Here is a 25,716-nt window from a genome sequence, read left to right on the forward strand (position 1 = left end):
GCCGGGGGGCTGGCTTGGGGGCTGGCGGGCGGGTGGCGGGGGGACAGCTCGGCGCCCCCTTCTCAGCCCGCATCGAGAAAAGTTGGGTCCGTCCCGCCGCGACGCGCCTGGGCCAGGCCGGGGTGCTGCGCCTCTGCCCTGCCCTGCCCGGGGGGGTTGGGGGTGGCTCTGCCCTGCCCGGGGGGGCCCTGCTCTGCCCTGCCCTGCCCTGCCCGGGGGGGGTTGGGGGTGGCTCTGCCCGCCCCCCCGGCAGCCTCATCCCTCCGTCGCTTCCCGCAGCTCCCCGACACCTGCTCCCCAAGTTGTCTGAGCGCTTTGGGGAGGGCAAACCTGCCCTGATCCCGGCACAGATGTCCTGATGCTTCCCTCCCTTTCGGCTTGTAACGCCAGCCTCGGGGGAGGGGGGGGTGGGGGGGGGGGGGGTGGGGTGCGTGCCGAAACAGCAGAAGGGAAGTGGAGCCACACTGCAAGTGCGTTTTTCGCTTGCACCATCAGCCCAGTTCCTTCGGCGTTATTAGAGCTTTCGCAGCTGCAAATCTGACCCTGTGACCCTTAACGAACCTCAGCCTCGCAGAGGTGGATGCCACAACTGGCTCATCATCTGAATTTTTAAAATACTTATTGCAATATGCGACTGAGCGTAAAAGCAGGATCTGAGCAGCTCCGCCTTCAGGTGCGTACACATCTGGATGTGTGGTTTGGGGTTTCGCGGTTTCAAGCCCCAGTGCCGTTCTGCAGTTTCACCTTTGGAAAGTGCCTCAATAAACATCTCGTGTAAACAGGAGGCTCAGTACCAACAGCTGCAGGGAGGATTCCTGACCAGACCTCCTCTTGGAAATGAAGCGGTATTTTTCCAGCTCCCAGCAGTTAGCTTCAGCTGCAGCTCCAGGGTCTAGCTGGGTTCCCTCCATCACCAGTACCTCCAGGTCTGTGTGAGACTGGGATCCTCCATCCGTGCTGCATAACTGTGTGGAGCCCACGCTGTACCCTAAGAACCATGACCAACAGCCACTGCCGGTGTGAATCGCTCACAAACTGAAACCCCGGTGTGGATTGCTTACAAACTGAAACCCAATCCACAGGGCCCTTTGGCTTGACCTCTCCATCTGGATGCAACTTCTGGCTACAAACGTTGGCAGATTTGATTCCAAGAGACTGAGTCTGTTAAGTGAGCCCTATGGCACGGATTCAGGCAGACTGCTGCACTCCTATAATGCCTCCTGGGCTTTGTGTGTCACCCTGAGGGATGTCACTGTGAACTCCTCAGGCTGTTGTTTCTCAGAGCAGAACTGCACTGGAATGGGGTGATCCAGAGCACAAGTTCAGAAAAGTGTTTTGGTGTGTAGCTATCCATTTCATGCCCTTTAACCACAACTGAGGTTCTTGCACCTAGAAAAGAGACATCTTCGATTGTGTAGGTGCAGGAGAAACCAGAGCACCCAACAAGTTACAATATATGTTGCTTGCTGACAAGATACATAAAGTATGTATCTTGTAATGTAAGTATTGTATATATGTATATTATGTAATTGTAAATGTATATTAAACACAACTCATTATCAACATGTTTGATAGCACCCATTCTGAGGGGTTTTGGCAAAGATCTTTCAACTGATTTCTCAAAAAAATTTTGGCGGTATTTTCAGCCATTGCAGGCAAACATGCCTTCCCAGGCTGCCAGGCCTCGTGTTTGTTGCATGCATTTCTTCATCACTATAGTAACTGAAGGACAGATAAAGAATGACATTAAGAAAAGTAAAACTGGGATCAAACCCATGAAGAAACTCCTTGTCATAGTTTGGATTTTCTCAGACTTGCACCACTGAGGACACAGTGGGTGAGGCTGGTCTGCGTGGACCTGAGATGGGTCATTTTTAAAACTGGAAGTTAAAACGTCCCTCAAACAATTTTATTTTGCCTTCACTTTCTTCTCCATAGTACTAACTTGAGCTTTCTGGACAGCTCATTATCATAGCCTCTAGCTTTAATATTAAATTTATACATATGTGGCTTGATGTCTGTTCATGGAGCAAGCATCCTGACAAGATCTGAGTCCTAAGAGCAGCTGCTTACTTACCTTCACCATCGCTCTGAGTCAGGATCTCCAGCAGCAGCTACTAATGAACCTGATAGGATAAAAGGGAAAACATCGGAGCGCAGAGCCCTAAGCCAAGCACATGCCGCAGTTTGCACATGAGCAGGCAAACTGAAGTCAAACGGGTTTATGCCCTTTCCTAGCAGGTGTTTAAATGCTTCACTGGATCGCCGACCAGCAGCCCTGTGGGTCAGGATTAAAGCTGCCCATCTGCATCTGTCAGGCTGGAGAGCGATGGAAAAGAGAACTGAGCCGTCCCCCTCCTGCTGGTGCTGCCGCAAACTCCTGCCCCAGCCTTGCCGGGCTTGCAGCAGCTCTTAGAGAAATGCGCTTTGAAAATCTGAATGCTAGAAGGCAGATGCAAAACTTGAAGTCAGAGGAGGGTCTTGACATCTTAGGCCCCCCATCTCCTTAGCCCCAGTGGTGAGAGCCAGAGGTAAACCACTCTGTGCTGGTGGGAAACTGGTTATGTCCTGCTGGAGGAGGGGCAGAGCCCAGCCTGCGCCCACCCGTTGTGCAGCCACGGGGTCCTGGTTGCTCTGTCTGCCACCCAACTCCTCGCCTCCTGACCCTTTGGCATGCCCGTATTGCCAATATTTGGAGGACAGTAATATTCTACACCACCAGTATCGGGTGTGTAAGGAGCCATCTCTTCGTCAAGGCAAAACCTACAGCAGCAAAGTGTTTTGTTTTGCTGTCTGCAGAGCAGCCCAGGTGGATCAAGAGCTGAGGGAGTCATCTGCAGAAGCTTGAACAAAACGGAGCCCCTTGCACCTGAGGAGATCAAGGTTGCCTGCCACTGTTCCTCTGCAGCCCTGGTCTCAGGATCCTGCCGCTCTCTTTGCTTTACCGGGTGCAACCCATGATGAAGTGAGGGGAATGGATTCTGATGCATGGAGGAGGCAGAGTGCAAGACCGGTCCATCACTGGGTGCTTCTGAACCCCGAAAACAGGTCATGCCAAACCCCAGGGCTGTCATCAATTTTGGTCACACTGCATCGCACCTCCTTTTAATGCAGGTTCCCTTCCAGGATTATCAAGAGTTTATTCAGCCTTAATGGGATGCCTACAATAATTTAATTAAATTTTTGAAAAGAAAAGTTGGAAAGCATTAGAGAGGGAGATAAGGCTTTTTCTCTTTTTTTCCTCCTGCTCCTTTTTTCCTTCTGTAACAATAATAAAGCAAAGATCTAGTTGAGAAAAAAAGTGGCTGAGTGATTCATCGGGACTGAATCACAGTCACTATGCGGTGGAATTCACTGCCTTCGCTTCTGCAGTAGTAACTCCGTCGCTGCTTTAGATCACTGGCTGTGCTTTCAAGCACAGATATAAGGCGGAGAGAGGGAGATAAAATCAACTTAACAGAGAAGCTTTTTGGTGTGCACAGTGTGTTCCCTTTGAACACAGCATGGTCTCCTTTGCCCAGTTGTGTGGGATGGATTTTATTAAAAAGAGAGCATGAATAAATTAAGTTTCTTAGGGTTATACCTGCCATTAGATCATGCAGTCCTCCCACTCTGCTGGGGAATAACTTCTTTCTATTCCATTTTAAATGCAAGCTTCTCTGGTCTTGCTGGGAGGTTACCTCTGAAATAAGCGCTCTGCCTGGGCCACGGCATCTATTGGTACCCAGACCTAAGCTGAAAAGTCCGGATGCAGTAGCTGAACACCTCAGAGTTCTCAGTGGTTTGGATCACGGTCCGTTTTGCGAGGGAAACCATTGTGAAGAGGTGAGGCAGGAGGAAGATTCTGGCCTAAATCTGGTTTACAGCATCAGCTGATTCAATGCTGGTCCTTACTTAGAAATACATCTCACTGTTGTCACCACCTCCTTTCTCTACGTTACTCATTATTCGGTCCAGGGAGCGCTCTGGATGGTACAGCGTTGCCGTCCATCCAGGATCCCAGATGTGATAAAAGCGCTCAGGTGGGAAGCAGTTCAAAACTGAAGTGATCAAAAAGAGGAGGGTCACACTAGTGACACCTAAACAAACAGGCCTTTAAATAATCAAGCTGACATCTATAGTATGAAATCTCACTGTCTGCAGAACACTTTGATTTATTCACTGTACTTTATTTATAACACTACCTGGATATATCAATCTAAAATCTAGTTTAAGGCAGGTCTGACTTTTAGCTTTAAAGGAGAACATTTGCATTTATTTTTAAACAGTGCAACTATCACTGTTCAATAATACAGACATTGCTAATTCAGGCTTCATCTGAGGGTTGCAAATCATTTTGCAAGCATTGAAATGCCCTCTCAGAGTGACCCTTTGAGGTATTTATTATCTTGAGACCAAAGAAGAAACCAAAGCAAGGGGCAACCATGTCAGCACCACCCAGAGTCAGAGTTGGAGCAGGGGCAGGCAGCTGCCTGCTGCCACCGGGACAGGGGGTCCCCTCTGGAGAGCAGGGCAGCCCCTCCGTGACGGGTGGCTTGAGCTGTCTTTGGCAAAAACCTTTCTCCATCAACTACACAGCCCCAGCTTTTAAATGGCCAAAGACATCTAAGACCACCTACCCCTTTCCTGGTTCTAGTCATACAAGGTGGAATATTAAATAAGTCTGATATCAGAGGACCAGTTTGTCTCCCTTTTTTTATGAGAAATAATTGTTTTGGAGACAAGGTCTACATTTACAGTCTGTGAGATGGAAATTACTGAACAAATAATCAGAAATTTAAGGATGAGAGAGGTGAAATGACTCTTGATAACAAAGCATCTTCATCCTGAGCAGATGTGGGTACCTGGAGAAGTGCTGGTGCTGCCACAGCTCTGCACCTGGGGGAGGACGCGGGGCAGTGCGCGTGCTGGGGCTGTGTCCTCCTAGGCTGTCTCTTCTCCTCCCTGCAGTAAAGCCATGTCTGTCCCCACAGGCTTGTCCTCACAGGCTGGCGTTGATGCTGGCTCTGTGTACATTTTTGGGTTTCCTCTCAAATGCACACATTCATGGTGTTCCCCAAGCTGGGGCTGTGACTGATGAGGTTGTGTCCTCTGCTCCTCAGCATCGCCCAGAGTTTGCTCTGGCTCCTCCTGAGAAAGGCTCTGAGAGCCCTGGGCCATCTCCACCCTCCCTGCGCACAGCACAGAGGTGTGACAGAACTTTTTGTCATTTTCTTTTAACTGGTTTTTAAAAATCCTATTTCTAACGAAAATTTTCCCCTTTGGTTCTTTTCTCCTGCAAAATTTTAGAAGAAAAAGATCTGCCTAGGAGGGAGAAATGCATCTCCTGCCTCCTGCCATCCCCCCAGTGCTGCGAGAAGCCAGCTTCCCGGCTCACAGCTCCACAGGACAGTCAGGTGTTTCTCTTTCTGCACCGCAGGAGGCACTGGCTGCTGCTGCCTGGAGGTTGGGACCACACCACTGAAACCAGAGATGAGATTCTGGTATAAACTGGTGAAAGAGAGGGAAGCCTCAGCACAGGGGAGCTGCATGGAGCTGTGCTGGCTTTATAGCCCTTCTTTGTGTAAGTCCCTCAGGCTAGGAGGGAGGGTGACCCAGACCCCTTCCATCCTTCATCCTTGCTAGAGCACGTGGATAAACTTGCGGTGAAAATGCAAGCAGCAAGGAGCTGAGCCCTGGCATGAGCCTGTGCAGAAACCTCCTGAAGCTCTAAAGAGCCCAGAGGGAGCTCGGCGACCTGTGCTCAGCCCAGCGGGAGCCAGGTCCCTGCAGCCGTGTGCGATGTGCGAGCTGCACCGAGCTGTAACCCCGGCTGCGTAGGAGCCCTCGCTGGGCTTCATAATTTATATGCATATGAGTCTGTATATATTTCCATGAGTACTGCATCTCCACATGAATAAGGATAACTATATGCAACTGTGAATAAAGGAGCTGAGTGAATCATTCATCATGGATTATTGATAGGATTAATTTTACCTCTTTTTCTGTTCTCAGGATGCCCACAAGCCCCCCTGAATCTATTTTCTCTTTTATTAAATATGACTGAAGACGAAGTAGATTAAAGCCAAGCAATTTTTCTCCTCTTTGCTTGGCTGAATGAGATGTTTGCCGTCAGGTTAACCACTGCAACTTCTCCCAGGAAAAGAGAGTCTTCTCTTCTGGCATCTGAACCTAGAAGCTTCAAAATCTTTCCCCCTGAACATTCACAGGTGTAAAGGGCAGTCATGGGGATCTCAGTGGAAAATAAGCTCAAAACAGGGGCAAAGCAGAAACGAAGGCGTTTCACCAGCTAGCAGGGCTCAGGCAGGGCTGCGCTCTGCTGCCAGGGTGGTGGGGGAAGGACTGCGGGTGTGCAAGCTCAGCTTAGCAGGTTCCACGCACACATGTTAGGAGGCTGTTTGAGCTCCTCTTTCTGCCAACAAGGGGAAATTGGCTCCTCTGTGAACTCTTCAAGCAAAGCGCTGAGCATCTGCACTGCCTGTGCTGACCTCCCAGGCAGATCACAAGGATGAAGGAAGCCAAGCCAGGGCTGGGTACCGATGGTGCTGAGGGACCCCTGAAGGGTGGAGGGCAGAGCTGGCCTCTGCCGGCAGCTGGCGGGTCATCCCCTCACCCATTCCTAGAAGAGAAAGGACACCTTCCTCTGGCAGGGCTCTCCAGTGGCTTTCCACACAGCATCTGTGTGACATTTCAGCGACACGCACCCGTGGTATCAGAGTGTGTCCCAGCACATTTAGGTCACGAGCCAGCAGAGCAACCCTGGGCTTAGCAGTCCTGCCCAAGCAGGGAGGAGGTTAGTGTGGATCGGGTTATTCTCTGCCATTTCTCACATGCATTTCTTTTTCATGTGCATCTCTTTTCAGGTAGGGCAACTGCCTGGGAACAGAACCTGCTCTTCACAGATTTGAAACCCAATGCATGCTTGAGTAAACCCAGGAGCTAGTTTCCCAGCAGTTTTGGCAAATGCTGGCTGATACTCAGTCCTCTGTACATGCTTCATGCCAAGAGCTTTGTAAGCCCAGTGCATTCAGTCAAACTATCCATATGCAGAAAGTTAACCTGGCTCCATTTCCCACCCCAGAGCAGTCAAAACTCAGCTCCACAGGAGCAGCAGCCTGCTAGGTGCTCCCACACTGTTGCCTCTCAGAAGACTTTTCTTCATGCACCTTGTCGCTTGCACAGAGATGCCCGTGTTCCCACAAACCAAAAAGACGGCAGCGCGGATGCCCACGAGCATCTCACACAAAGTGCCGCAGCCCCTGGGAATCAAACACCTATTCAAACCAATTTGATTCACACTGGTTTTGCACATCAGCTCTTCTCCAGACAGGACGTTGCCAATCCTGTCTGCAGGCATTTGTACATCCCATTATTCAGTGTGACAAGCACGTCCTGTCGTGTCTCAGTGTGGCTTCCCCTTGGCCAGCCGCACGCCGCCTGGCACCACCCCGGATGATTTTACACAAACAGGCCAACAATTGTTCCCTTGCAGATGGCTGTGAACTGTGCTGGGGACCAAGGCTGCTGTTTACATGGCAGCATGTAGACGATTCCACTTGTGAGCAGCCCCACTATTAAAATACAAACAAAAATAAACCCGGAGAGTGACTTTCTCCTTCCCACTCCATGGCCTTTGGGGAGACTTCACCGTCTGCTCCCATGCCGGAAAACTTGGGCTGCTGCTGTGGCTTTTCCCACCGAGTTTCCCTGGGACTGCTGGAGCTGCATGAACAGCAGCAGTGGTGTTCAGGGCATCGCATGCTGATGCTGCACTGCACAGCCCCAGAAACACAGCCGGCTTGGCTCAGGTCAGGACTGAGACGGGAGCCCACTGCAGTCAGGGCCATTTAGCAAGTGGAGAGGGGAGCCAGCAGCCCATCACTGCTCTGGGGTGCCCTCAACTACCCAGGAAGGAAAATCGAGGCCCCTGTTGGAGATGGAAAACCTATTTCCTAAGTCCATTACTTGCTTAGTGAAGCAACATGATTTCTGACCATTAATTCCCCATCAAAAATCTTCAAAACCAACAGAAAAAAAAAAAAAAGGAGACTTCTTTACTCAGAGCTCTTCAAAGAGAGGAGAACACACTGCAGCCTGCAGGTGGTTTGCAAACCCTTTCTGGCAATTGGATGCTCAATTAGCAGTTACAGCCAACGTCCACCCCAGTGCAGTAAGTGCCTGAGCCCATGGCAGCCTTTGGCACCCTGGCAGCTGTGATGGCTGGCACTTCCCAAAACATTTTTTTTTCAAACACAGTGGTGAATGCTTTTATGTTTCCAGGATGACACTCAGCAATCTGCATCAGCTCAGCAGAACAAAAGTTAAACTAGAGTTGCCCATCTCAGAGCAGTGATACCCATATGTTTCAGCTGGGCTTTGACAAGACAGACATGCGGCTGGTCCTCCTGCAGGGCTACAACTGAAAGCCATGGCTGGGGGATGCAGAACCAGCCTGAGAGCTAATAAATGCAGAAGGCAACTAAGTATTTTCACTTCCAAGAACAAATATCAGAAATTCCTCACCCAAAAGTAACTCACCTGTTGTGCCATGTTTAACCTTCAACCATTTTCACTTTTTCTTTCTGCAGTTTCCACACTGGTTTTGGCAAAATATATTGCAACATTCACACATCCTAAGGGGAATTCATTATGCAGCTTCCTGAACACAACAGATATTTTAAGCTAAATAACGGGCACAGTAGGTCAGGCCGGGCACAGGGGTGGAAGGGCTTGGCAAGAGGAAACCACCTTTCACCAGCAGCAGCAGCTGCTGCGCTTCCTCTTCAAGGCAACACACAGTGAGTTATTTTCATGAACACAGTTTCTAAGGCGGGGGGGGGGGGGAGCGGGGGGGGAGGACAAATGGATGAAAAGAAAGAAATGGCTACCTGTGGTCTAGCCACAGCAGCCTAAAGCATCCCAGCAGTATTCAGCCCAGTTATCGAGTGCTTGGGAAGTAAAAGTGGTCCACTTAATACCATATGTTATGCCTATAGGAGCTACTAAGAGCTTACTCCTTAGGTAAGAAAGAGGTTAAGAGGGAGTTGAGCATGTAGGCTCAGGCAAGCTCACTGCATCCCTGGGACACTGTCCAAGTCTCCAGCGATCCACAGTTAAACACGTCCCTCAGCCAGAGAGGACACCGCTGCCTCAGTTAATTGTTCTTTCATTAATTCCTCCCGCCACATTACCAACACATTTTTGGCATCTGGCAGCAAGGCGTTCCTGCATTAATTACCCCTTCTGTGAAGCGCCCTTTCACATCTCTGGAGTGTGCCTCACGCCTCTTTCACCTGGTGCTTTCTACTACTTGTGTGGAAAGAAGCAGCGAACAGTCCTGCCCTGCTCACAAAAACACAGAGGCACTCCCAGGGGCTTCTCCTGCAGCTAACGCTTTAATACGCACTCATGTTCCTGTTTGCTTCAGCTTGCACTAGCTGTAGAGATCCTGACAGCTCTAAGAGCCTATAAACAGGTACAGGTCTTAGTTGGAGAAGCAGGAGCTGCTTATGCAGGTAGTTAAAAAGCAGTATTAATAGCAGGCCTGCCTACACGCTCCAAGGAAGCGCTCTTAGGAGCTCACGCCACCAACAAAGCTTCAAGGCTTCCAGTCCTACATTTTCTTTTCAAAAATTCATTTCCCCCGATCTGCACATGAAGGTGCAAGCTGCAGGACTCCGTTCTCTGCAATGCACCAAGAGGAGCAAGTTTCCTCTCCTTTAAACATTACCTGCTCAGCATCATCTGCTGCACCCGCTGCAGGGACCTTCCCACCCGCTGCAGGGACCTTCCCACCCGCTGCAGGGACCTTCCCTCCACACTGGCTGAGCTGCCTCTTCCCCGTGGAAAAGGGCAAGATGTTCCTTTCCTGTGAGCAGACCATGGAGAAGAACAACCCCGTGGCTTTCAAGACAGGGTGGCCTGGCCAGGTGGGGGTGGAAGGAAGGGTGGTATGAGGTGGGCATGGGACATGAGTAACCACAGAGGGCTCCAATGTGTTCACAATATTTCCTGTGAATGCCACCAGCCCCTAACCTTTGGCTGACCCAAGCCATGGCTGCTCATCTCCCAGAACTCAAGTCCTCCCTCTTCCCAAATGCACCAAACAATGGCATTAGATCCCTTTGGTCTGTGCCAGGATGGGAAAGGACATGCAGGACGGTCACACCTCCATCAGCCTTGGCTGCCCCACCGAAGGGCATCCCCGGGCAGTGCCCCCGGCCATACGAACCCTCCAGCCAGTCTCTGTGGGCAGGGAGCTGAAACCAGCCCTGCCTCAGCGAGGTCACCCAAGGGGACATCTGAGCATGGCACAGACCAGGCTCTTCCCAACACTCTGCCCTGCAACGGCAGATCTGCCAGTGAGCGCTGTCACTCGGGCCATGGCTACCCTCGTACCACGGTCAGAGGAACCAGAGTCTCCCAAAAATCGAAAATGGGTGCCCAGCCTGCGGCAGCTGCTCCAGGCCAGGGGCTAGGGCAGCTCCACAGCTTTTATCCATATGAACCAACAATGCCATCCAGTGGCTGGTGAGCCCGCGCTCCCCCCCCACCCCCCCGCCCCCCACCTTCACCTCACCGCAACCGGGACGACATTCACCTGCCCTGATTTTGTTTTGTTCATTTATTTTTGGCATACTGCTTCGTTTCAAAATAAACACTCTCCAGACTTAACCACCCACGGTACATCTCCTGCTGTGCCCGAGTGCTCTCCCACCAGCACATGCACCAAGTGGAGCATCCCCATCCCTGCGTCACCCTGTCCCCCACCAGCTGCCCACTCGCTCGCAGGGGAGCAGTGGCGGTGGGGAGCACTTGGCCTGCCAGCTGCCGCATTTAGAGTAAATACTGATGTGGAAGAGAGGGCCAGCAGTTGGTGGAAGCTCAAAGGTTCGATTAAACATTGTTTCCTTTTAAAAGAATAAATCAGCCTAAGGTGGAAAAGTGGTGAACAGATTCTGTGACAAGGATGGTTTGAAATGGAAACAACTTTGAGATGTCAGCATTCACCGCTGTTATTTCTCCTTTGCTTTACTGAACTTTAATATCTGTTACCCATTACCTGCTTTGTGAGTCTCAGCTGCTGTCTGGCCTGGCACGTATTTTACAATACATTTAATCTTGTCTCTACTTTATAAAGAACCACAACTATACCTGCTGAAACACACTTCTCAGTCACTAAAAAAAGAAAGAAAGAAAACAAAATAAAGGTCTTCTTGTTGGATTCTCTTTTTTCAGCCTTTAGGCTTAAAAAAGCACCTTTGCTGTACTTTTTTCCATGACTACGTGGGCAATATATTCTTCCTTTAAAGATGCAACAGATATCTTTACAGACTTTAGTGATTCCCAGGAGCCAGGGCTGTTTGGGCACCCACCAAAGAGTCCCAAAACTGTGAGACCTGACAAAACTACAGGATTTTGCTGTAGATGCCAAGGACAGCAGATGACCGGAGCTGCCCCGGTGCAGCTGGAACTGGGGTCCAGCTTAACACACCCTAAGCTTACCTCCTCCGTGTCTCAGGTTTTTTTAGACCAAGCAAACGAAGCTCATGTCAGTTCCCCTCTCTGCCTTGCCATTTATCTCTACCATCTTCCTGCCTTGCTTTGAGCCTTTTCTCGCTTTCCTGAAAGCCAAGAATCGCAGAGGTTTTCCTTGCTGCCAGCCAAAGGGACACAAAGCTCTCTCTGCTCCTATTTTGCCCATCATGATAACGCCATGCCACCTCCTGCCTCTCGCCACCTGAGCTGAGACCTGCCTTCAGTGTCCCCGCGCCGCGTGTCTGATGGCTGCTAGAAACTGGGATTACAGCCTGTTAGGGGTGCACTGAAAAACAATTTTATCCTCCTCATCTTTTTTCAGTGATGACAGCACCAAGGAAAAGCATTTCTCTCCAAGTTTCTGAGACTTGTAATATTGCTAGATAAAAAATTTCAGAAACTCCATCACTTAGCTGTGCTCACACCACCAACCTCCGTGGAACATCATTTGCCTCCACAGCCTGATGTAATAGCAGCTGCAGACTATTTGGGCCATCACTCACCTATTCCAATATCCCCCACTTTGTGCCAACACGACATGGCTGCTAACCCCCTAGATCATGGCAAGCTGTCACCTACTGATTGCCACACTTGGAGCAAGCAGATCTATCAGCACTGAGCTGCTCACTGGTTTCTCCAGCCCTGATACTAAGGTCCCCACGGTCGGGGGTCTGCTTGTCAATTCTCCTCCACTGTCTTTTCATTGAAATTGAAGTATTCTGGGGCAAACAGCCTGCAGAGGAGACAGTAACAATATAGCAGAGAGAGAAAGTTTGGTGGTGCTTCTGAAATCTTTCCAAATCCTTGTCCCGCTCAGGTGACCCACGACCATCACCTGGTAGCATCAGCCTTCTCCCCAGGGAAGGACCCCGGGGGAGACCCCTCAGTTATCCCCACAGCTGAGCATCCAATCTCCTCTGTGGTTTGCTTCCTTAATTATTTTTAATCTTGACTATTATCGCTGTTATTATTATTGCTAACAAGTACTTCAAACTCTCAAAGGACATTATAATGCACGCTAATTAGCCAGCCAGATGGCAACTGCCAAGAAGGCACCGTGGAGCCCAGTACTCCCAGGGCTGTGGTGCGTGTCCATGCCTGCCCCCTCCCCTGCTGCCCCCTCCTCACGTTCCTCAGTCTCACTGGCACAGGCTTCCCTGCTTGGACTGTTCAAATCATAATCGCCAGCAGCTGAGCCAGTTCGTTAGCTAATAGCTGGGATGTCTCGGGTGGCCAGGCAGTGCGTGTCCCCTCCTCGGGAGCTGCTCTGGCTGTGCTAGACCAGCAGAGCCCCGCTCTTCCCTCATCATCCCTGAGAATCCTCCCTTTACTCTTCCAACCGCCCATCACATTGATGATTTTCCTCAGTGGGTTACTCTTCCCCTAACACATCCTATCTAACCGGGAACTGGCCCAGGACAAACACACAGCACAGTCTGGAAACACCACTTTCCTCTCTGCTAAACGATCCCTGGGGAAGCAGCGACATCTGACCCTTTGAGACAGGGCAGGGCATGCATGGAGGCAGCATGGGCACCGTGCACGTGCTGCCACCAGTGCCGCTGCTCCCTGGCCTCTGCAAAGCTCCCACGGGGGGTCTGCTGTGCCAGGCTTGCCCACGCTGGCGGAGGACAGGGCTTGGCAGACCTGCTCCATGCACCTTCCTTACCTACCCGGGCCCTCGGGAGATGCTTGTCACCAAACCGAGATGCCGCCCAAGGCCAGCCGAGCCCCAGCGCTTTGGGATGGTGTTGCAGTACCCCCAGCTGAGGTCTTCAGCAAAGCAATGTCTGCAGCTCAGCCTGCTGGGGCAGTGAGCAGTACATGCACTTACCGCAGCAGTCCTCGCAGGTCAGGCTGCAGCCAGGGAACTGCCTGCTGCAAAACTGCTTTTAGCCAGAGTCATCATTCTTGCAAGGAACTGGAACTATGAAGCTGTTTTCCCCAATAAGGTCTCCCAAGAGCTAGTGAGATGTGAGCCTCTAAGTGACTAATGGCATGTCAAGAAGCAGAGCACCCGCTTGTAACCAGGAGGGAGCGGGAGCACCACCAGGCGAGGGGGGCGGATTGTCATTTCCTGAGCAATGGCTGAAGGCAGCATCATTTGTCACTGAAGAGCCTTAGCTGGGCAGCACAGGGCCCTGGACTTGCAGTGATGAGTAAAATAGAGGTGCTTTGATCTGCCTCCCCTCCCTGACGGAATTTCTGATTAAAAGACAGAAAATGATCAGACAGAAAGTGGAGCAAATTGACTCCATCCGATTCCTCTCCAAGGAAGGATGAAAAAAGGGCAAAGAATAGAACTAGTTCAATAGCAAACCACCAAGTGCAGAAAGATTTTCCAATCACTGGGCTGACTTAACTATTTTTGGGGAGATCACAGAGACCAGCAGCAACTGCTGCTTGTAAGTATCCTGGACACTGCCAAGAATTTTGCCCAGAGTGATTTTCCTTATCAGCTTGTTTCATCTCTGTCCTTCCTACTTTTCCTTCCCTCTATGAGACTTGACTGTTTCTCCCTTTGGAGTGGCATTGGTCCATATGAGAACCAGGATGAGACTGTTACCAGTGGAGCAGTGCAGGTGGTGGGATGATGGCACAGCTTTCCCTTTCAGGGATGTATAAGGACACCTTCTCCCCACGTGCAGCCAGACTGGGCTGTGCAATGAGCTGGGATCCCCAGGACATGTCCAGCCAAAAGTCACCCTCTCTGCTTTTGGCACTCACCTCACGCGGGATGAAGTTCCCATCCTCTCTCTTCATCAGTGCCACAGGATCCTACCAATCCTATTTACTTCTGCATTGCCTGAGTGAGGTGAGATGATTCTCCCCATGTCTATTTTTCCAGAGTGGCCATCTCCCAATCTGTAGGTACAATTACCTGCATGTGTCAGCTGCTAATTTGTTTGAGGAAACGGTTGTTGAGTGCTCAGGAAAGCACCTAGCATTGGGTGTGTAACGCAAAGGTTGCTATTACACCTGCGGGAAAGCGGGCAGGGTCTTTGCTCCATTTTCTCCCTAGAGACCTGCTGAGAATGCTGAGGTCCCCCTGGACCCCCTCTATAGCCACAGGAAAAGACAGACTCCCTCCAAGGGCTCTGAACTCCTCTCTAGAGAAACAACTCCATGTCTGAAGAAACATCTCTGTCTTGAGCAGCAGGGTTTGAAAAGATGAATTTCCATTGCGTGTCTAAAATTGGAGGACGTGGCTGTGCCCCAGACATCATCGCAGCCTCAGCGCCGCTGCCCAGGCCGATGCTGCCAGGACACGGGAAGCAGGAACCTGCTGCCAGCACCAGCTCCCCCAGTAGACACGAGGAAGCATTTCTCAACCTCTCCAGGAAGCTTCTCTGCTTCTTTGGACATCAATGTTAATCACTCATGCAACTGCCCTTATCACTCCAGGTGCTGCTGAGATAAGAGGTGCCACTGACGCTGTTAATACAAATCTGCACTCCTTTGGAGGAGAGGCTGGTTGTAAGCAAGGGAGAAGAGGATTGCTGGGAGGCCAGTGGCTGGTGACAGACACCTGTCACCCCTCCTTCTCCTACCCAGGGGTGCTGGGTAGGGCTGATTAAACTGAGGATACTGAACCGTATCTTTAAAAAAAAAAATAATCCTCTATTCACAAGAACATCCCTGAGAAAAGCCCCATCTCTTAGATTCACTGTGGAAAAAACAAATTGAGCACGTTCCCAGTCAAGTAATATGGGGAATTTTGCATCTCAAAAGCTGCTGTGTCTCTTCCCCTTGCTGTCCTTGGTCTCTGAAAATCTGGCAATGCTACCAAAAACGTCACTTGCAAAGCTATCTGGTTTGAGCACTGGCAGTTCCCTTCAGGGATGTGATTCTTATTGCTTCCCTTTTACAGCAGGTAGAGGGAGGGAACTCGAGGCAAACAGGGTTTGGATGTTCAGTGACTTGCCAAGGATGGAGCAGGAAACATTGTGCTGTGGTCCTCCCCCAGCTCTCCAGGCTCTCGCCTTCAGGCTGCACCACCTGTGCAGCCTTCACAGCAGGGTCCAAATGTCATGGAAGGACTTAAAGACTTGGGGGCTGGAGACTCTTTTCCATGTGACTATAGCAGGAAAAGACTCCAGGCTTTGCTGGCAAATTATCACAGCCAGGTCATGCTGAAAGCTCCACACAAGGAGCCTGAGAGCTGGGGCTCGGAAATGGTGCGGGAGCATTGTACCTGGGTGAGACCTACGAGGTTGGGCATGGAAACACGTGTGCATGCGTGTGTATACAGGCTGGTGTAGCAGGGTACCCACACCTGCACACGCTGCCGGCTCGGTGAAGGCAGTGTCCTTTGCCAGCAACATCATTTATTCGATTGCACAACAGAAATCACATCCAGCCTTTGGCCCGCAGTCATCATGGTTGGAAGGAGACTACGTCCAAGAAGAAATATCTGTGAAAGCAGACTATTGTTTATGACAAGGACTTCACAGTGCTTTACAGTGCCCCAGAGCAATCTTCTAAGAGGAGAGTAAGCGTGGAAAGCACTTCTTTTCACCCACAGAATGGTAGCCCAAGCCGCTGTCCACTGATTCCCTCATCACCAAGTTATCTCCAGTGAGGCATTAATGCTGGCCATAACCTTTATTTTTTTTCCTCAGAAAATCCAGTGCCATTGGTTGTAGCTTACAGCTTTCTCCTTATAGATCAGTTTTGTCTGCTAGGGAAAGCTTACATGGGTAAACCCTATGCATGTGCTGGCAGCACGCTAACTGCTTTATTGCAGTTATAGATCTGCAGAAGCAACTTCTTGCCATTATACAGACTGTGTTTTTCCAGGAACAGGCAACAGGAGTGAGAAGAACAGCCCTCAATGCAGCAATCAGCGTCTCGTATGCTTTCTAGAAGGGGAGCAAACACCCATCAGCCATGACAACCTTTATTCCTTAAACTTCCCCAGAGGGAGCATTTCAAAGCATCAAAAGGATTTAAACCTGTCCGGCTGCTGCTGAGGCATAATTAACAGTTGCACAGTCAGCTCCAACTGCAGCTGACAAAGCCTTAGCAGCAATCCTCTATTTATCACACTCCCGGAGTATTTATAGATCCACAGCACGGCAGGGCGGGAGAGAAAGAAGGAGAATAACAGGTGAGCTGCTTACCAGGAGGGATAACATTTGCTTTCAGCTGCGTGGCATTTCCTTGGCCCCTGGTGAAGCTTTAGGGGACGGGCACGCGAGATGCCCTGGGGTGCAGCCTGTCAGCAGTGGGATGCAGCAGCAGGTCCTCTTGGGTGGGAGATGCAGTGGGTCAGCCCCCAGCTGAGACATTGAGGCCCTTCGGCTAATGGGGGGACTCGGGCTGTTGCAGTCAGGTCCTGGGGCAGACAAGTGCCCTGTGCCCTCACCAGGAACCCCTTCATCACCGAATATTGGTCCACAGTTGTTGTGGTCCCTTCTCCCTCACATCTGTCTCCACCAGGCCTATGCATGTGGTGAGAGGCCAGCCTGATCTCCCGTGACACTGATTATAAGCTGACCTTTTACTGTGTCATTTGTCCTTCCTCATCTCTCGTCCGTGTCATTTACAACCCAGGGCCTCTTCATAGGAACCGGTATAAAAATAGCAATTATTCTTTGATCTACCTTGGCAATCTGATTTGTGGGCTGGAAGGTGATACTAGAGCCGATGGGCTGGGTAGACCTGGCCAAGCAGCCTGTGCAAGGACTGCCAGCAAGATCCAGCGGCTCGGGGCTGACGAGGTTGCCACCTCAGTTCTCCCTTCCACGGGAAGGCATCCCATAAAAACTGCTGGGTATCTCTTTGACATTTTCACAACTGTCCCAGCTCTGATCAAAAACTGCTCATATAAACAGCCATATCCCATTGCAAAGGGCTGTGGGAGCTGCTGCTCTGCCAGTAATCTCATCTGTGCTATCTTGCACCAAGCTGTGCCCAGGAATTATCAGCACTGGTTTTACTTCCTGTTATGGCTTTATGACCCCACTGAGATCATAAATGCATCTAAAGTCTAACTAAAATAATTTAATTTTGTCCATAAACGGCTCTTTACGGCAATGCTATTCCAAAGGGGAAGGAAGGTCATAATCCTTGCAGGTAATAAGACTTCTTCTCTACCGACTTGCTGTTCAGACACAAACCTGCCCCATTACTCATTGCTCCATGGCTGATGCAACCTCCCTGGGGAGTTGCCTCATGCTGCCATGCCCTGTGAGGACCCCTGGAGAGAGGTGCTGCAGCTCCCACCTGCTGACACCTGCACCCAGGGCACGCTGAGCATGCCTGTCCATCCAGCCCTGCAAAGCTTTACTGGCCTCCTCGGTCAATTTAGCTTCACCTGACACGTACAACCTTGCTCCAAGGACCTGCAAGCAGGTGGGCATACCATGCTCTTTAATCCATTGGAAATAGTATTTTGACCACAAGAAGACATTTCCCTGAGCAGAGCCAGTAGGATTCCTCTTCCATGGACTTTATTTACAACAGTCTCCTGTCCCTGGGCTCCTGAGCAGCTGCCAAAGCTAGAGTTCCCTTCAGCAAGGTATCTTTGGTGCTGCGTTTCTTGGGCGAGGCCAGGGGAATAGTCACCTATTAAATATGCAACACAGAAGGCGTTTTACAGATGGATTTTGCAGAAGAAAAGCTATTCTGGTACTTGGCAATACCACTGAGCCTTCATTGCTCAGAGCAAGGACTCACCACTGGGATACAGAAGCAGAGCCAGCAGGATGCTGCCTGCCCCAGCCCAGCAGAAAGGGCAGGTCCCCCCATCTGCTTCAGAGCTGAGGCTCCCTCCAGTTGCGCACTCAGCGGTGCTGCAGGCACGAGGCAGCCCTGTCCCACCGCTCCAAGTGACAGCACTGTGTCCCCAGCTGCAGCCAGGGTCCGGCCATGCATGTGGAAGGCAGCACAGCTTCTGCCAAACACTGGGAGAACTGCGGCCATTGCAAGCTGTGGCACAGGTGTTCCCAGTTTACAGTTTACGAACAGCAGCTGGTGATCTCAGATACCTTTTTTTAGGGAGGAAATTTGTGATTTCAGCCATGGAAGTCATGTGAACCCCGGTTTGTAAGTAACAGCAGGGCAAAGTACCTGTTCTCCCCTGCAGCCAGACCGTCCTGAGCAACACACAGGGCCTGAGCAATAACTGTCAGCTGAACAAACTCCCAACAGTTTTCCGAAATATCTTTGTTTTTAAGGGAAGTGCTTTGCTGTTGCCAGGTTTGTTGCTGTTGTTTTGTGGCCATTGAGGGGCTGTTAAACTCCCTGCCACAGGGTGTTTAGGAAATAAATGAGCTGCTTCAATTCATTTCCCGCGTTGACTCAGGGTGGTTGTGGAGGAAGAGAAGGGCAGACCAAAATGAAGGTGGCAAAAGATGATTAGCGAGTGAAGGAGTGGGTGGGACAGGTGGTTCTCGTCCCCGATGGCATCAGGCCACAAGCCCCCACAGCCGCACATCGCAGGAGGCAGGGGAGCAGCTTTGCTGCCTTGCACTCAGAGATGCCTTGGGGTGCACGTTTCTCCACAATGCAATTTGTCAAGGGACTGTGCCACGAGAGGGGTTGCTGGCATCCTCTCTTTCCCTGGTTGTTCCGCACTGGGCCAGTATACGGACATGGAGCTGCACATAGAAGGAAACTCCACGTAACAAGCTCCGGTTCTGTCTGTGAACCTTCCTGGGGGATCTGAGCCGGGGGCAGCCCCTTCCCGCCTGGGGGTGCACACAGAGCGGCGCAGCACAGGGGAGATGCTCACAGCGGCTGGGCTGTGCCTGCTGGTGGGGGGCTGGGAGGGACCACCGGGGCTCCTCCCCGGAGCAGGTGGCAGACCTGGCCCGCAGCCCCTCTCTCCTTCGCCTCAGTGTCCCGGCTCGACCCTCCCCCTCCCCCAAAAGCAATCAGGTGGTGCTTAACGCCAGGGGGCCACGGGAAATGGGATTTTCAGGCATAAAGCTTGGGCCGCCCACAGACCTCTGGGGACAGACCCCTGCGAAGCCTCCCCCCGCGGTGACGCCCCGAGGCCGCGCAGCACCCGTAGCACAGGGCAGGGCTGTCCCGGGCTGCCGGCGGGGCCCAGCCGCTCCGACCCCCGGCCGGCGGGTGAGCTCCCAGGGGCCGCGCAAGCCCCACCACAGGGCGCCCCGGCCGGCGCCCCCCGACCCAGCCCGCCCTGCCCGGGCTGGGGGCCGGGATCAGCCTCCCCCGACACACGCCGAGAGCAGAGGGGCCGCGCACGGCCGCCGCCAGCCGCTCCGCGCCCCCCCGCCCGCTCCGCGCCCCCTGCCCGCCACCGCGGGGGCCGCTTCAGCCGCCGGCGGGAGCGCGGCCGCGGGGGGGGGCGCGGGGGCGCGGCCGCGGGGACGCGCAGCGCAGTTGGGGCCGCGCAGCGCGGCTCACTCGTGCCCCCCAGTGCCCACGCGAGACACGGGCCCGCGCGGGAGCGGCGGGGCGACCCCGGCCGCGGGGGCTCCGGGTGGCCGGCGGCGCGGCGAGGCGCGGGGGGAGCCCTGCAATGGAAGCCGCTGGTGGAAGCTCGGCGTGCCGTCCCCCTGCGCGGCACCTCCTGCCGCCGCAGCCCCTTCCAAGGAGAAGGGTTAGAAGCTGTCCAGGCTCCTCACCGACGGGACAGACCCCGAAACGCCGCTCAGGCCGTTCAGCTGCTGGCACTCCACTCCCGACATCCATGCCTTCCCCAGTCCTTTTGCCCCATGCCTGCTGCTGACAGTTCATCAGATTCTTTTTTCGCACGCTCAGACTGAGCTCTCCAGCACACCCTAAGCCCATCCCCATTAGAAATCATTCCTCACACTCAGGTCTACAAAGACACCTGAAAGTTCAGGTCTTCGGGGTGCGGGAGAGCACCCTTTTTCTCCTTGCTCTCCTCCTGCTGCGCATGGTACCACCATTCAGCAAACTGCACTGCTGCATGGACGCTGTGGAAAGCCAGCTGGCCACCACTGTCCATCTCACCAGCCCAGCCACCCTCTCGGAGCCGGTGGCGGACGGATGGGTTGCAGTTGGCCAGGAGCACCTGGACACCAATCTCCTTATAGTCATGACGTGTCTCCTTCAGCGCAGAGAGACCCACAGTGTCTATAAAATGCATTGCCCTGCAGTCAAGGATTAAGGTGTGCATGTCTGTGGAGGGAGGACAGGCATCTGCTGGAGGCTTCTCAGCCCTTTTCTTGGCCTGTTTCAGGCAGTCACACCTGGTGCCAAAAAAGCTCTTGCTGTTGCCTGTGTCTGTACTTGCCTGGGCCCCCACCCTTTGGTGCTTAGCGGCCAGCAGGGTAGGATTTACCCCAGTTTTTTGGTAGAGAACAGTCTTGAAATATTCCTTGTTGGCATAGTAGAGGGACGACTCGAAGCGGAAGATTTTGATGTTGGCAATACTGCTGAGCTGCTTGTAAGTGGACTGGTCCTCATAGATTTCCGTGTTGCTGACCTTGCCCAGCAGCGTGGCCCTGGGTCTCTGCGTGCGAAAGATGATACAAAGCAGAGCAAAGCAGACGCCCGTGAGGAGCCCGATCTCCGTGGTGATCAGTGTGGAGGACAGCATGGTTGCCCACCACACCACCGTGTCCAGCTTGCTGAGCTGCCACATGCTGGGGGTGTCATGGAACTTCCTCAGGCCCCCCCGCAGGTTGACAATGGTGACCACCCCCAAGATGGAGGTCTGCAGCGAGTGGAAAAGTGGGGCGATCCACAGCAGCACTAGCAGCAGCACCAGGGAGGTGACCAGGCCAGAGACCTGGGTCTGGGTCCCCGTGGACTCCTTCAGCAGAGTCTTGGTCAGCGCTGCAGAACTGGCAAAACAGTAGAAGAAAGAAGGGATCAGGTTGCACATGCCGATAGCAATCATCTCTTGGTTGGCACGGACAGCGTAGCCATGCTTTTTGCCAAAGATTTCCGCCAGGGAGACGGTCATGGCAAAACCGATAACAGCAATGGGCAGAGCATCAACTGCCAGGCTGGAGAACAGGTTTATATCTGGTAGAGTGGGTTTCCTGAAACCAGTGGGGATCTCCCCACAAACAGCAGACTTGTATCGCTCTTCAAAGTTGCAGTAGTAAGATATTACTGTGGCTACAATGACCACCAGCAGCTCTATGGGGAACGGGGCCTTCATCTTCTCCTTATACCGCTCATTGACCTCTTTGACAGGCACTATGACAGCCAAAGCAACCAGGCTGGTGACCAGGTCACAGATGTTCGTGTTCCGAATGTATCTGAAAAGGTCAACCCATGTCAGGATGAAGGACCCCACTCCTTCATGACGAGGGATTTTCAGTCCTAGGAGATACTTCATCTGGGAGGTGATAATGGTGAGGCTGGAGCCAGTCACAAAGCCACTGAGGAGAGGTTCTGACAGGTAGACAGCCACAAAGCCCAGCTGCAAAACCCCTAGCAGGATCTGAAAAGCAAGACAGCCATACTTTTAGCATCAATGAGAAGGGCTGGAAGAGGTAACTGGTAATTTATGTCATTTTGCTTACACTTCAGCAGCTCTGGCTATTCTGTCTGCTGAGCATTCAGTGTGAGGCAGAGGGCTTTGTCTTCAGTAGTTAATTTGGGGGATGAAAAACTAAAGAAACCTACCTATAACACTCATCCGTAGCTAGAGATGCCATGCAAAGAAGCCTACAAGGTCCCTTCTGCTGCCTCTTTACAAGCAATAAGGGCACATAATTAGCACTGCAAGTCCCGGCAGCAGCCCCATCAAATAGGCTCCAAGTATCACTCAGCGGCATAAAACTGGTGTGATGCACTGAATTTTAGTTGTTCCAGAGAAAGAGCCTGAGCTTGTTTGGGGACAGCTAGGCTCAGGTGGTGGGGACGCTGCCAGGGGTGAAGGAGCCCCTGCTGATGGCAAGGTCCTTGAGGTTGGTGGGAAGGTGGTCCACAGTTCCTTCTCCTGCCTTGCTGTGTGTGATCCTAAGGATGTTTCAGACACACCCAAGGACATGGCCTGTTATATGGTGGGGGGGAAACAAACCCCCACATTCAGCCATGTTTGGAGCTTTCTAAATCTCTACATTTGATTCAAGGGCGTCAGGGTCTAGTCACATCAGGAAAGGTTTCTTGTAACTTGTAAGTCTGAACCAAGACTGGAGCTTAGAGACCTTTAGCTCAGAGAAGTTCCTAGCAGGGAAAGGACGGAGGGGAAACAGTACAACAGCAAACATTTGTACCTGGTAAAGACCAACCAGAAAGCTTAAGGAAAGGGCCACAGTGATGGCGTAGCAGCTCCTGTCGCAGGCACCCGTCCCATTAGTGGAGGAGGTAGAGTTGCCCACCACCAAAGAGCCAGCGTTGTCGTCACTGTACCCTGCTTGCTGGAGGTGCCGGTTCACAGACTGCCCGATCATCAGGCACAGGACACCGAAGGAGCCCACAGAGTTATGGCGCGAAGTGGCCATAGCAACGTAAATGATATTGCAGAAGAAGTTGGTGTAGATGCCGTAGATGGGATCCTGGCTGGCTAAGAGGGAGTAGGAAATGGACTGAGGGATGGCAACTATCCCCACCAGGAGCCCAGATATGACATCCCCAAGCAACTGCGTCTTGACATTGTAACAGGGAAGCCAGTCCAGCACTGGAAACAGCCGACAGAAGAAGGTGATGATGGTTTGATGATTGCATGTGCAGACCTCTCTGGCTTTCTGTAGGATTAATTCCTTGGTGCTGAAGCCTGAAGGCTCATACTCCTCCAATTTGACATGTATAAAATTGGCAAGAGTCTCTTCTGGCGTTACGGAGCCCAGCGCGTCTTTGCTTTGCCCTGACTTCTGGCTTGATGTGTCCTCCATTGCTAAGGCAGGAGAACAGGCAGCCATGACGTGTTGCAGTCATGTACATAATGCACTTTGCTTAGCTCCAGGGCTCTTGCTCATTGCATGGATAAATAAAATAAAGAAAAATAACCTCAGACAAATCAAACAGAAAAGCACTTTCCCATGGTGCCAGTTCGTTTTCACTTATGGACCTGATTAACCACAGTCCTGAGACCATGCTTTAAATTGCATTCACACCGGCACAGATGCCCATGTCAGGAGCAGAGCTACAGAGATCCCTGTGCTCCTTCCTAACATACCTCTTGTTCTGAAAGAGGAAAGCAGAATGGGTTAAGATCAGATCATATTATTTCACTGAAACCAAAACTTCTTCAGGAACTCTGCATTTCTTGGTGACACTTCCACTTCAGCAAAAATCTTTTTTAAAATGTTGAGAAATTCCAAGTGATGCTTTAGGAATGTAACACCTGGGTAAGGGAGGTAATTTTCAAAATAAGTTTTCCTTTAACGTTTCAAAATTTTAAATTACATTGCTGGCTTGCATCAAACAGGCCCACCACAGGGGTTCCTATCTGCAGAATGAAAGCATCCTGCTTTTTCAGTCTGGTTAAGTAACACACACGCTTTCCAGAGCTACTCTTGAGTTTTTCAGTCAAAATGCAGCTGCAACAAAACATACCTATTTGTCAAAACAACAATACACACAGAGAGAAATTCTCCTGAGAGGAGACCTAGAGCAGCTGCACTTTGGAAATTGAACTGGGCTGATGAGAAATCCCATTCCCCTGCCCCATGGGTTCATTTCACACCACTAGTCCCAACCCAAATGCCTTACCTCTGGCTGTGAGGAGATGCTGGGTGTTTTCTCACTACCTGGGGCTTGTCCCCTGTGGACAGACCCGTCTCCTCACCTTGCAGAGCGCATTGAACAGAGAAAGCACGAGGCGAACAACTGCAAACCTGTTTTCTTTGCCTTCCTTCTGGACATTGTGCTTCTTCCCTTGAGAAGAGAGCTAAGTTTCTCAGCCAAGAAATCAGTCCTTTTATCTTGCTCCAGCCGATGAAGATGGTGCAGCGGGCTAAACAGAGCTGTGTTTTGAAAACAAACATTGTTCTGAGAGAGTATTTTTGATGAAAACTTGTTCTGGCCATTAAGAATGATTGAAGGGGTTTAGAGCAGTGCTCCTGCCAGGTAACAGTATTGCTGGTATCTGGAGATGTGTTTGCAAAACAAGAGGAACGATGCAAAGAAATCTGCCTGCGTGTGCTATTGCTCTGCCCCGCCCTGAACTGAGAGAGCATCACTGCTTGAGTCCTGCCAGGCTTCTCTGCTCAGGTTTTCATCTATTCTGTGTAAGTTTGTGTTCAAAAAAAAAAAAACAATCAAAAAGCCAAACCTGTTCCAGGATGACTTTTCTTTCCTGGCAGCTTCTCCACCAGCGTGCTGCCACCAGCCCCTGGGCCCTGCTCAGCTGCCTGCTCCCCACGCCTCCGCCCCTGCTCGGCCACGCTGCGCTCACCGCTTCCACAACACCAGCGACGCCGGGCTGCACCCAGGCTTCGCAAAACAGAGGTCTGCCAAGTCAGAAGTGTGACACAGGTGATTTCTAAGGAGACAGAAGAACTCGGTACGTGTCAAATCTGCACAATCCACATCTTGCACATGTCTTTTAGAGACCAGCACAATTTTTTTGTAGCACAAAGAGCAAGGGATTGTGCTTTGCAGAAATAAGCACAATCCAGTAAGTGCAAGGTTGCATTTCTTTTGTAGGTAAAGGTGAACAGCTGGATTAGAGGCCAGGAGGAAAGGTAACGTTTTATCATCCTGAATTGAAACAGCAGCCTCATAAATACCAGCTGGAACTGTTCTGTTCTTGTGACCCCTGCCAACAACCTGCATCAGACCTCTCAGCACATACTCCCACTCACCTCATTCTCCACTTTTTCTTTTCCATCTATTTTCCACCAACCTAGTCTCTAAAATCTTGCTGGACGTGTCATTGCCCCATGGCAGCTTGGCCCCTGCCTCTTCTCCTGGCACAGACTGTGTTCTGGGCTTGGGGAGCGGGCTGAGAGCCCACGGTGTTTGGAGAGATGGTGTGGGGCACGGAGGGATGGCATTTCCACAAAGCTTTGATTTAGATGCTGGGGAGACACCCTGAGGGAAGAGAAGGGGAAGATCAGCATCCTGAGCTACATTTATCTCATCAGTGGTAGTCTGTATCTCAGTAATTAGAAGTAAATAAATAAGAAGCATGAGTGCTCTCTGACAGCAGGAAAAAACAAAAGCACATGGTAGGGGAGACAGCTGCTCCATGGTTTTATCTGTTTATATGAATTCTTTACTCTGCCATTCCTCCACAGCTCATGTATTTTCAGGTACATCTGGTGATAGTTCCCC

At 51.5% G+C, this 25,716-nt stretch overlaps 1 protein-coding gene across 1 annotated transcript in view; it reads right to left on the minus strand.

The window, feature by feature from the left end:
• Nucleotides 1-346: 346 nt before the first annotated feature.
• Nucleotides 347-25,716, minus strand: part of LOC308068089 (sulfate transporter-like) — a 29,845-nt gene continuing 4,475 nt past the window's right edge. Inside the window, exons 2-3 of the mRNA XM_080398076.1 lie at nt 22,713-25,473; nt 347-21,934 (exon numbers count right to left, since the gene is read on the minus strand). Coding sequence (XP_080254202.1) covers nt 20,336-21,934; nt 22,713-23,357 — 2,244 coding nt within the window. The 5' untranslated portion in view covers nt 23,358-25,473 and the 3' untranslated portion in view covers nt 347-20,335. The remainder of the gene's footprint in view (nt 21,935-22,712; nt 25,474-25,716) is intronic.

The sequence above is a fragment of the Falco punctatus genome (assembly GCF_963210335.1).
Source record: "Falco punctatus genome assembly, chromosome: 8".
Lineage (NCBI taxonomy): Eukaryota > Metazoa > Chordata > Aves > Falconiformes > Falconidae > Falco > Falco punctatus.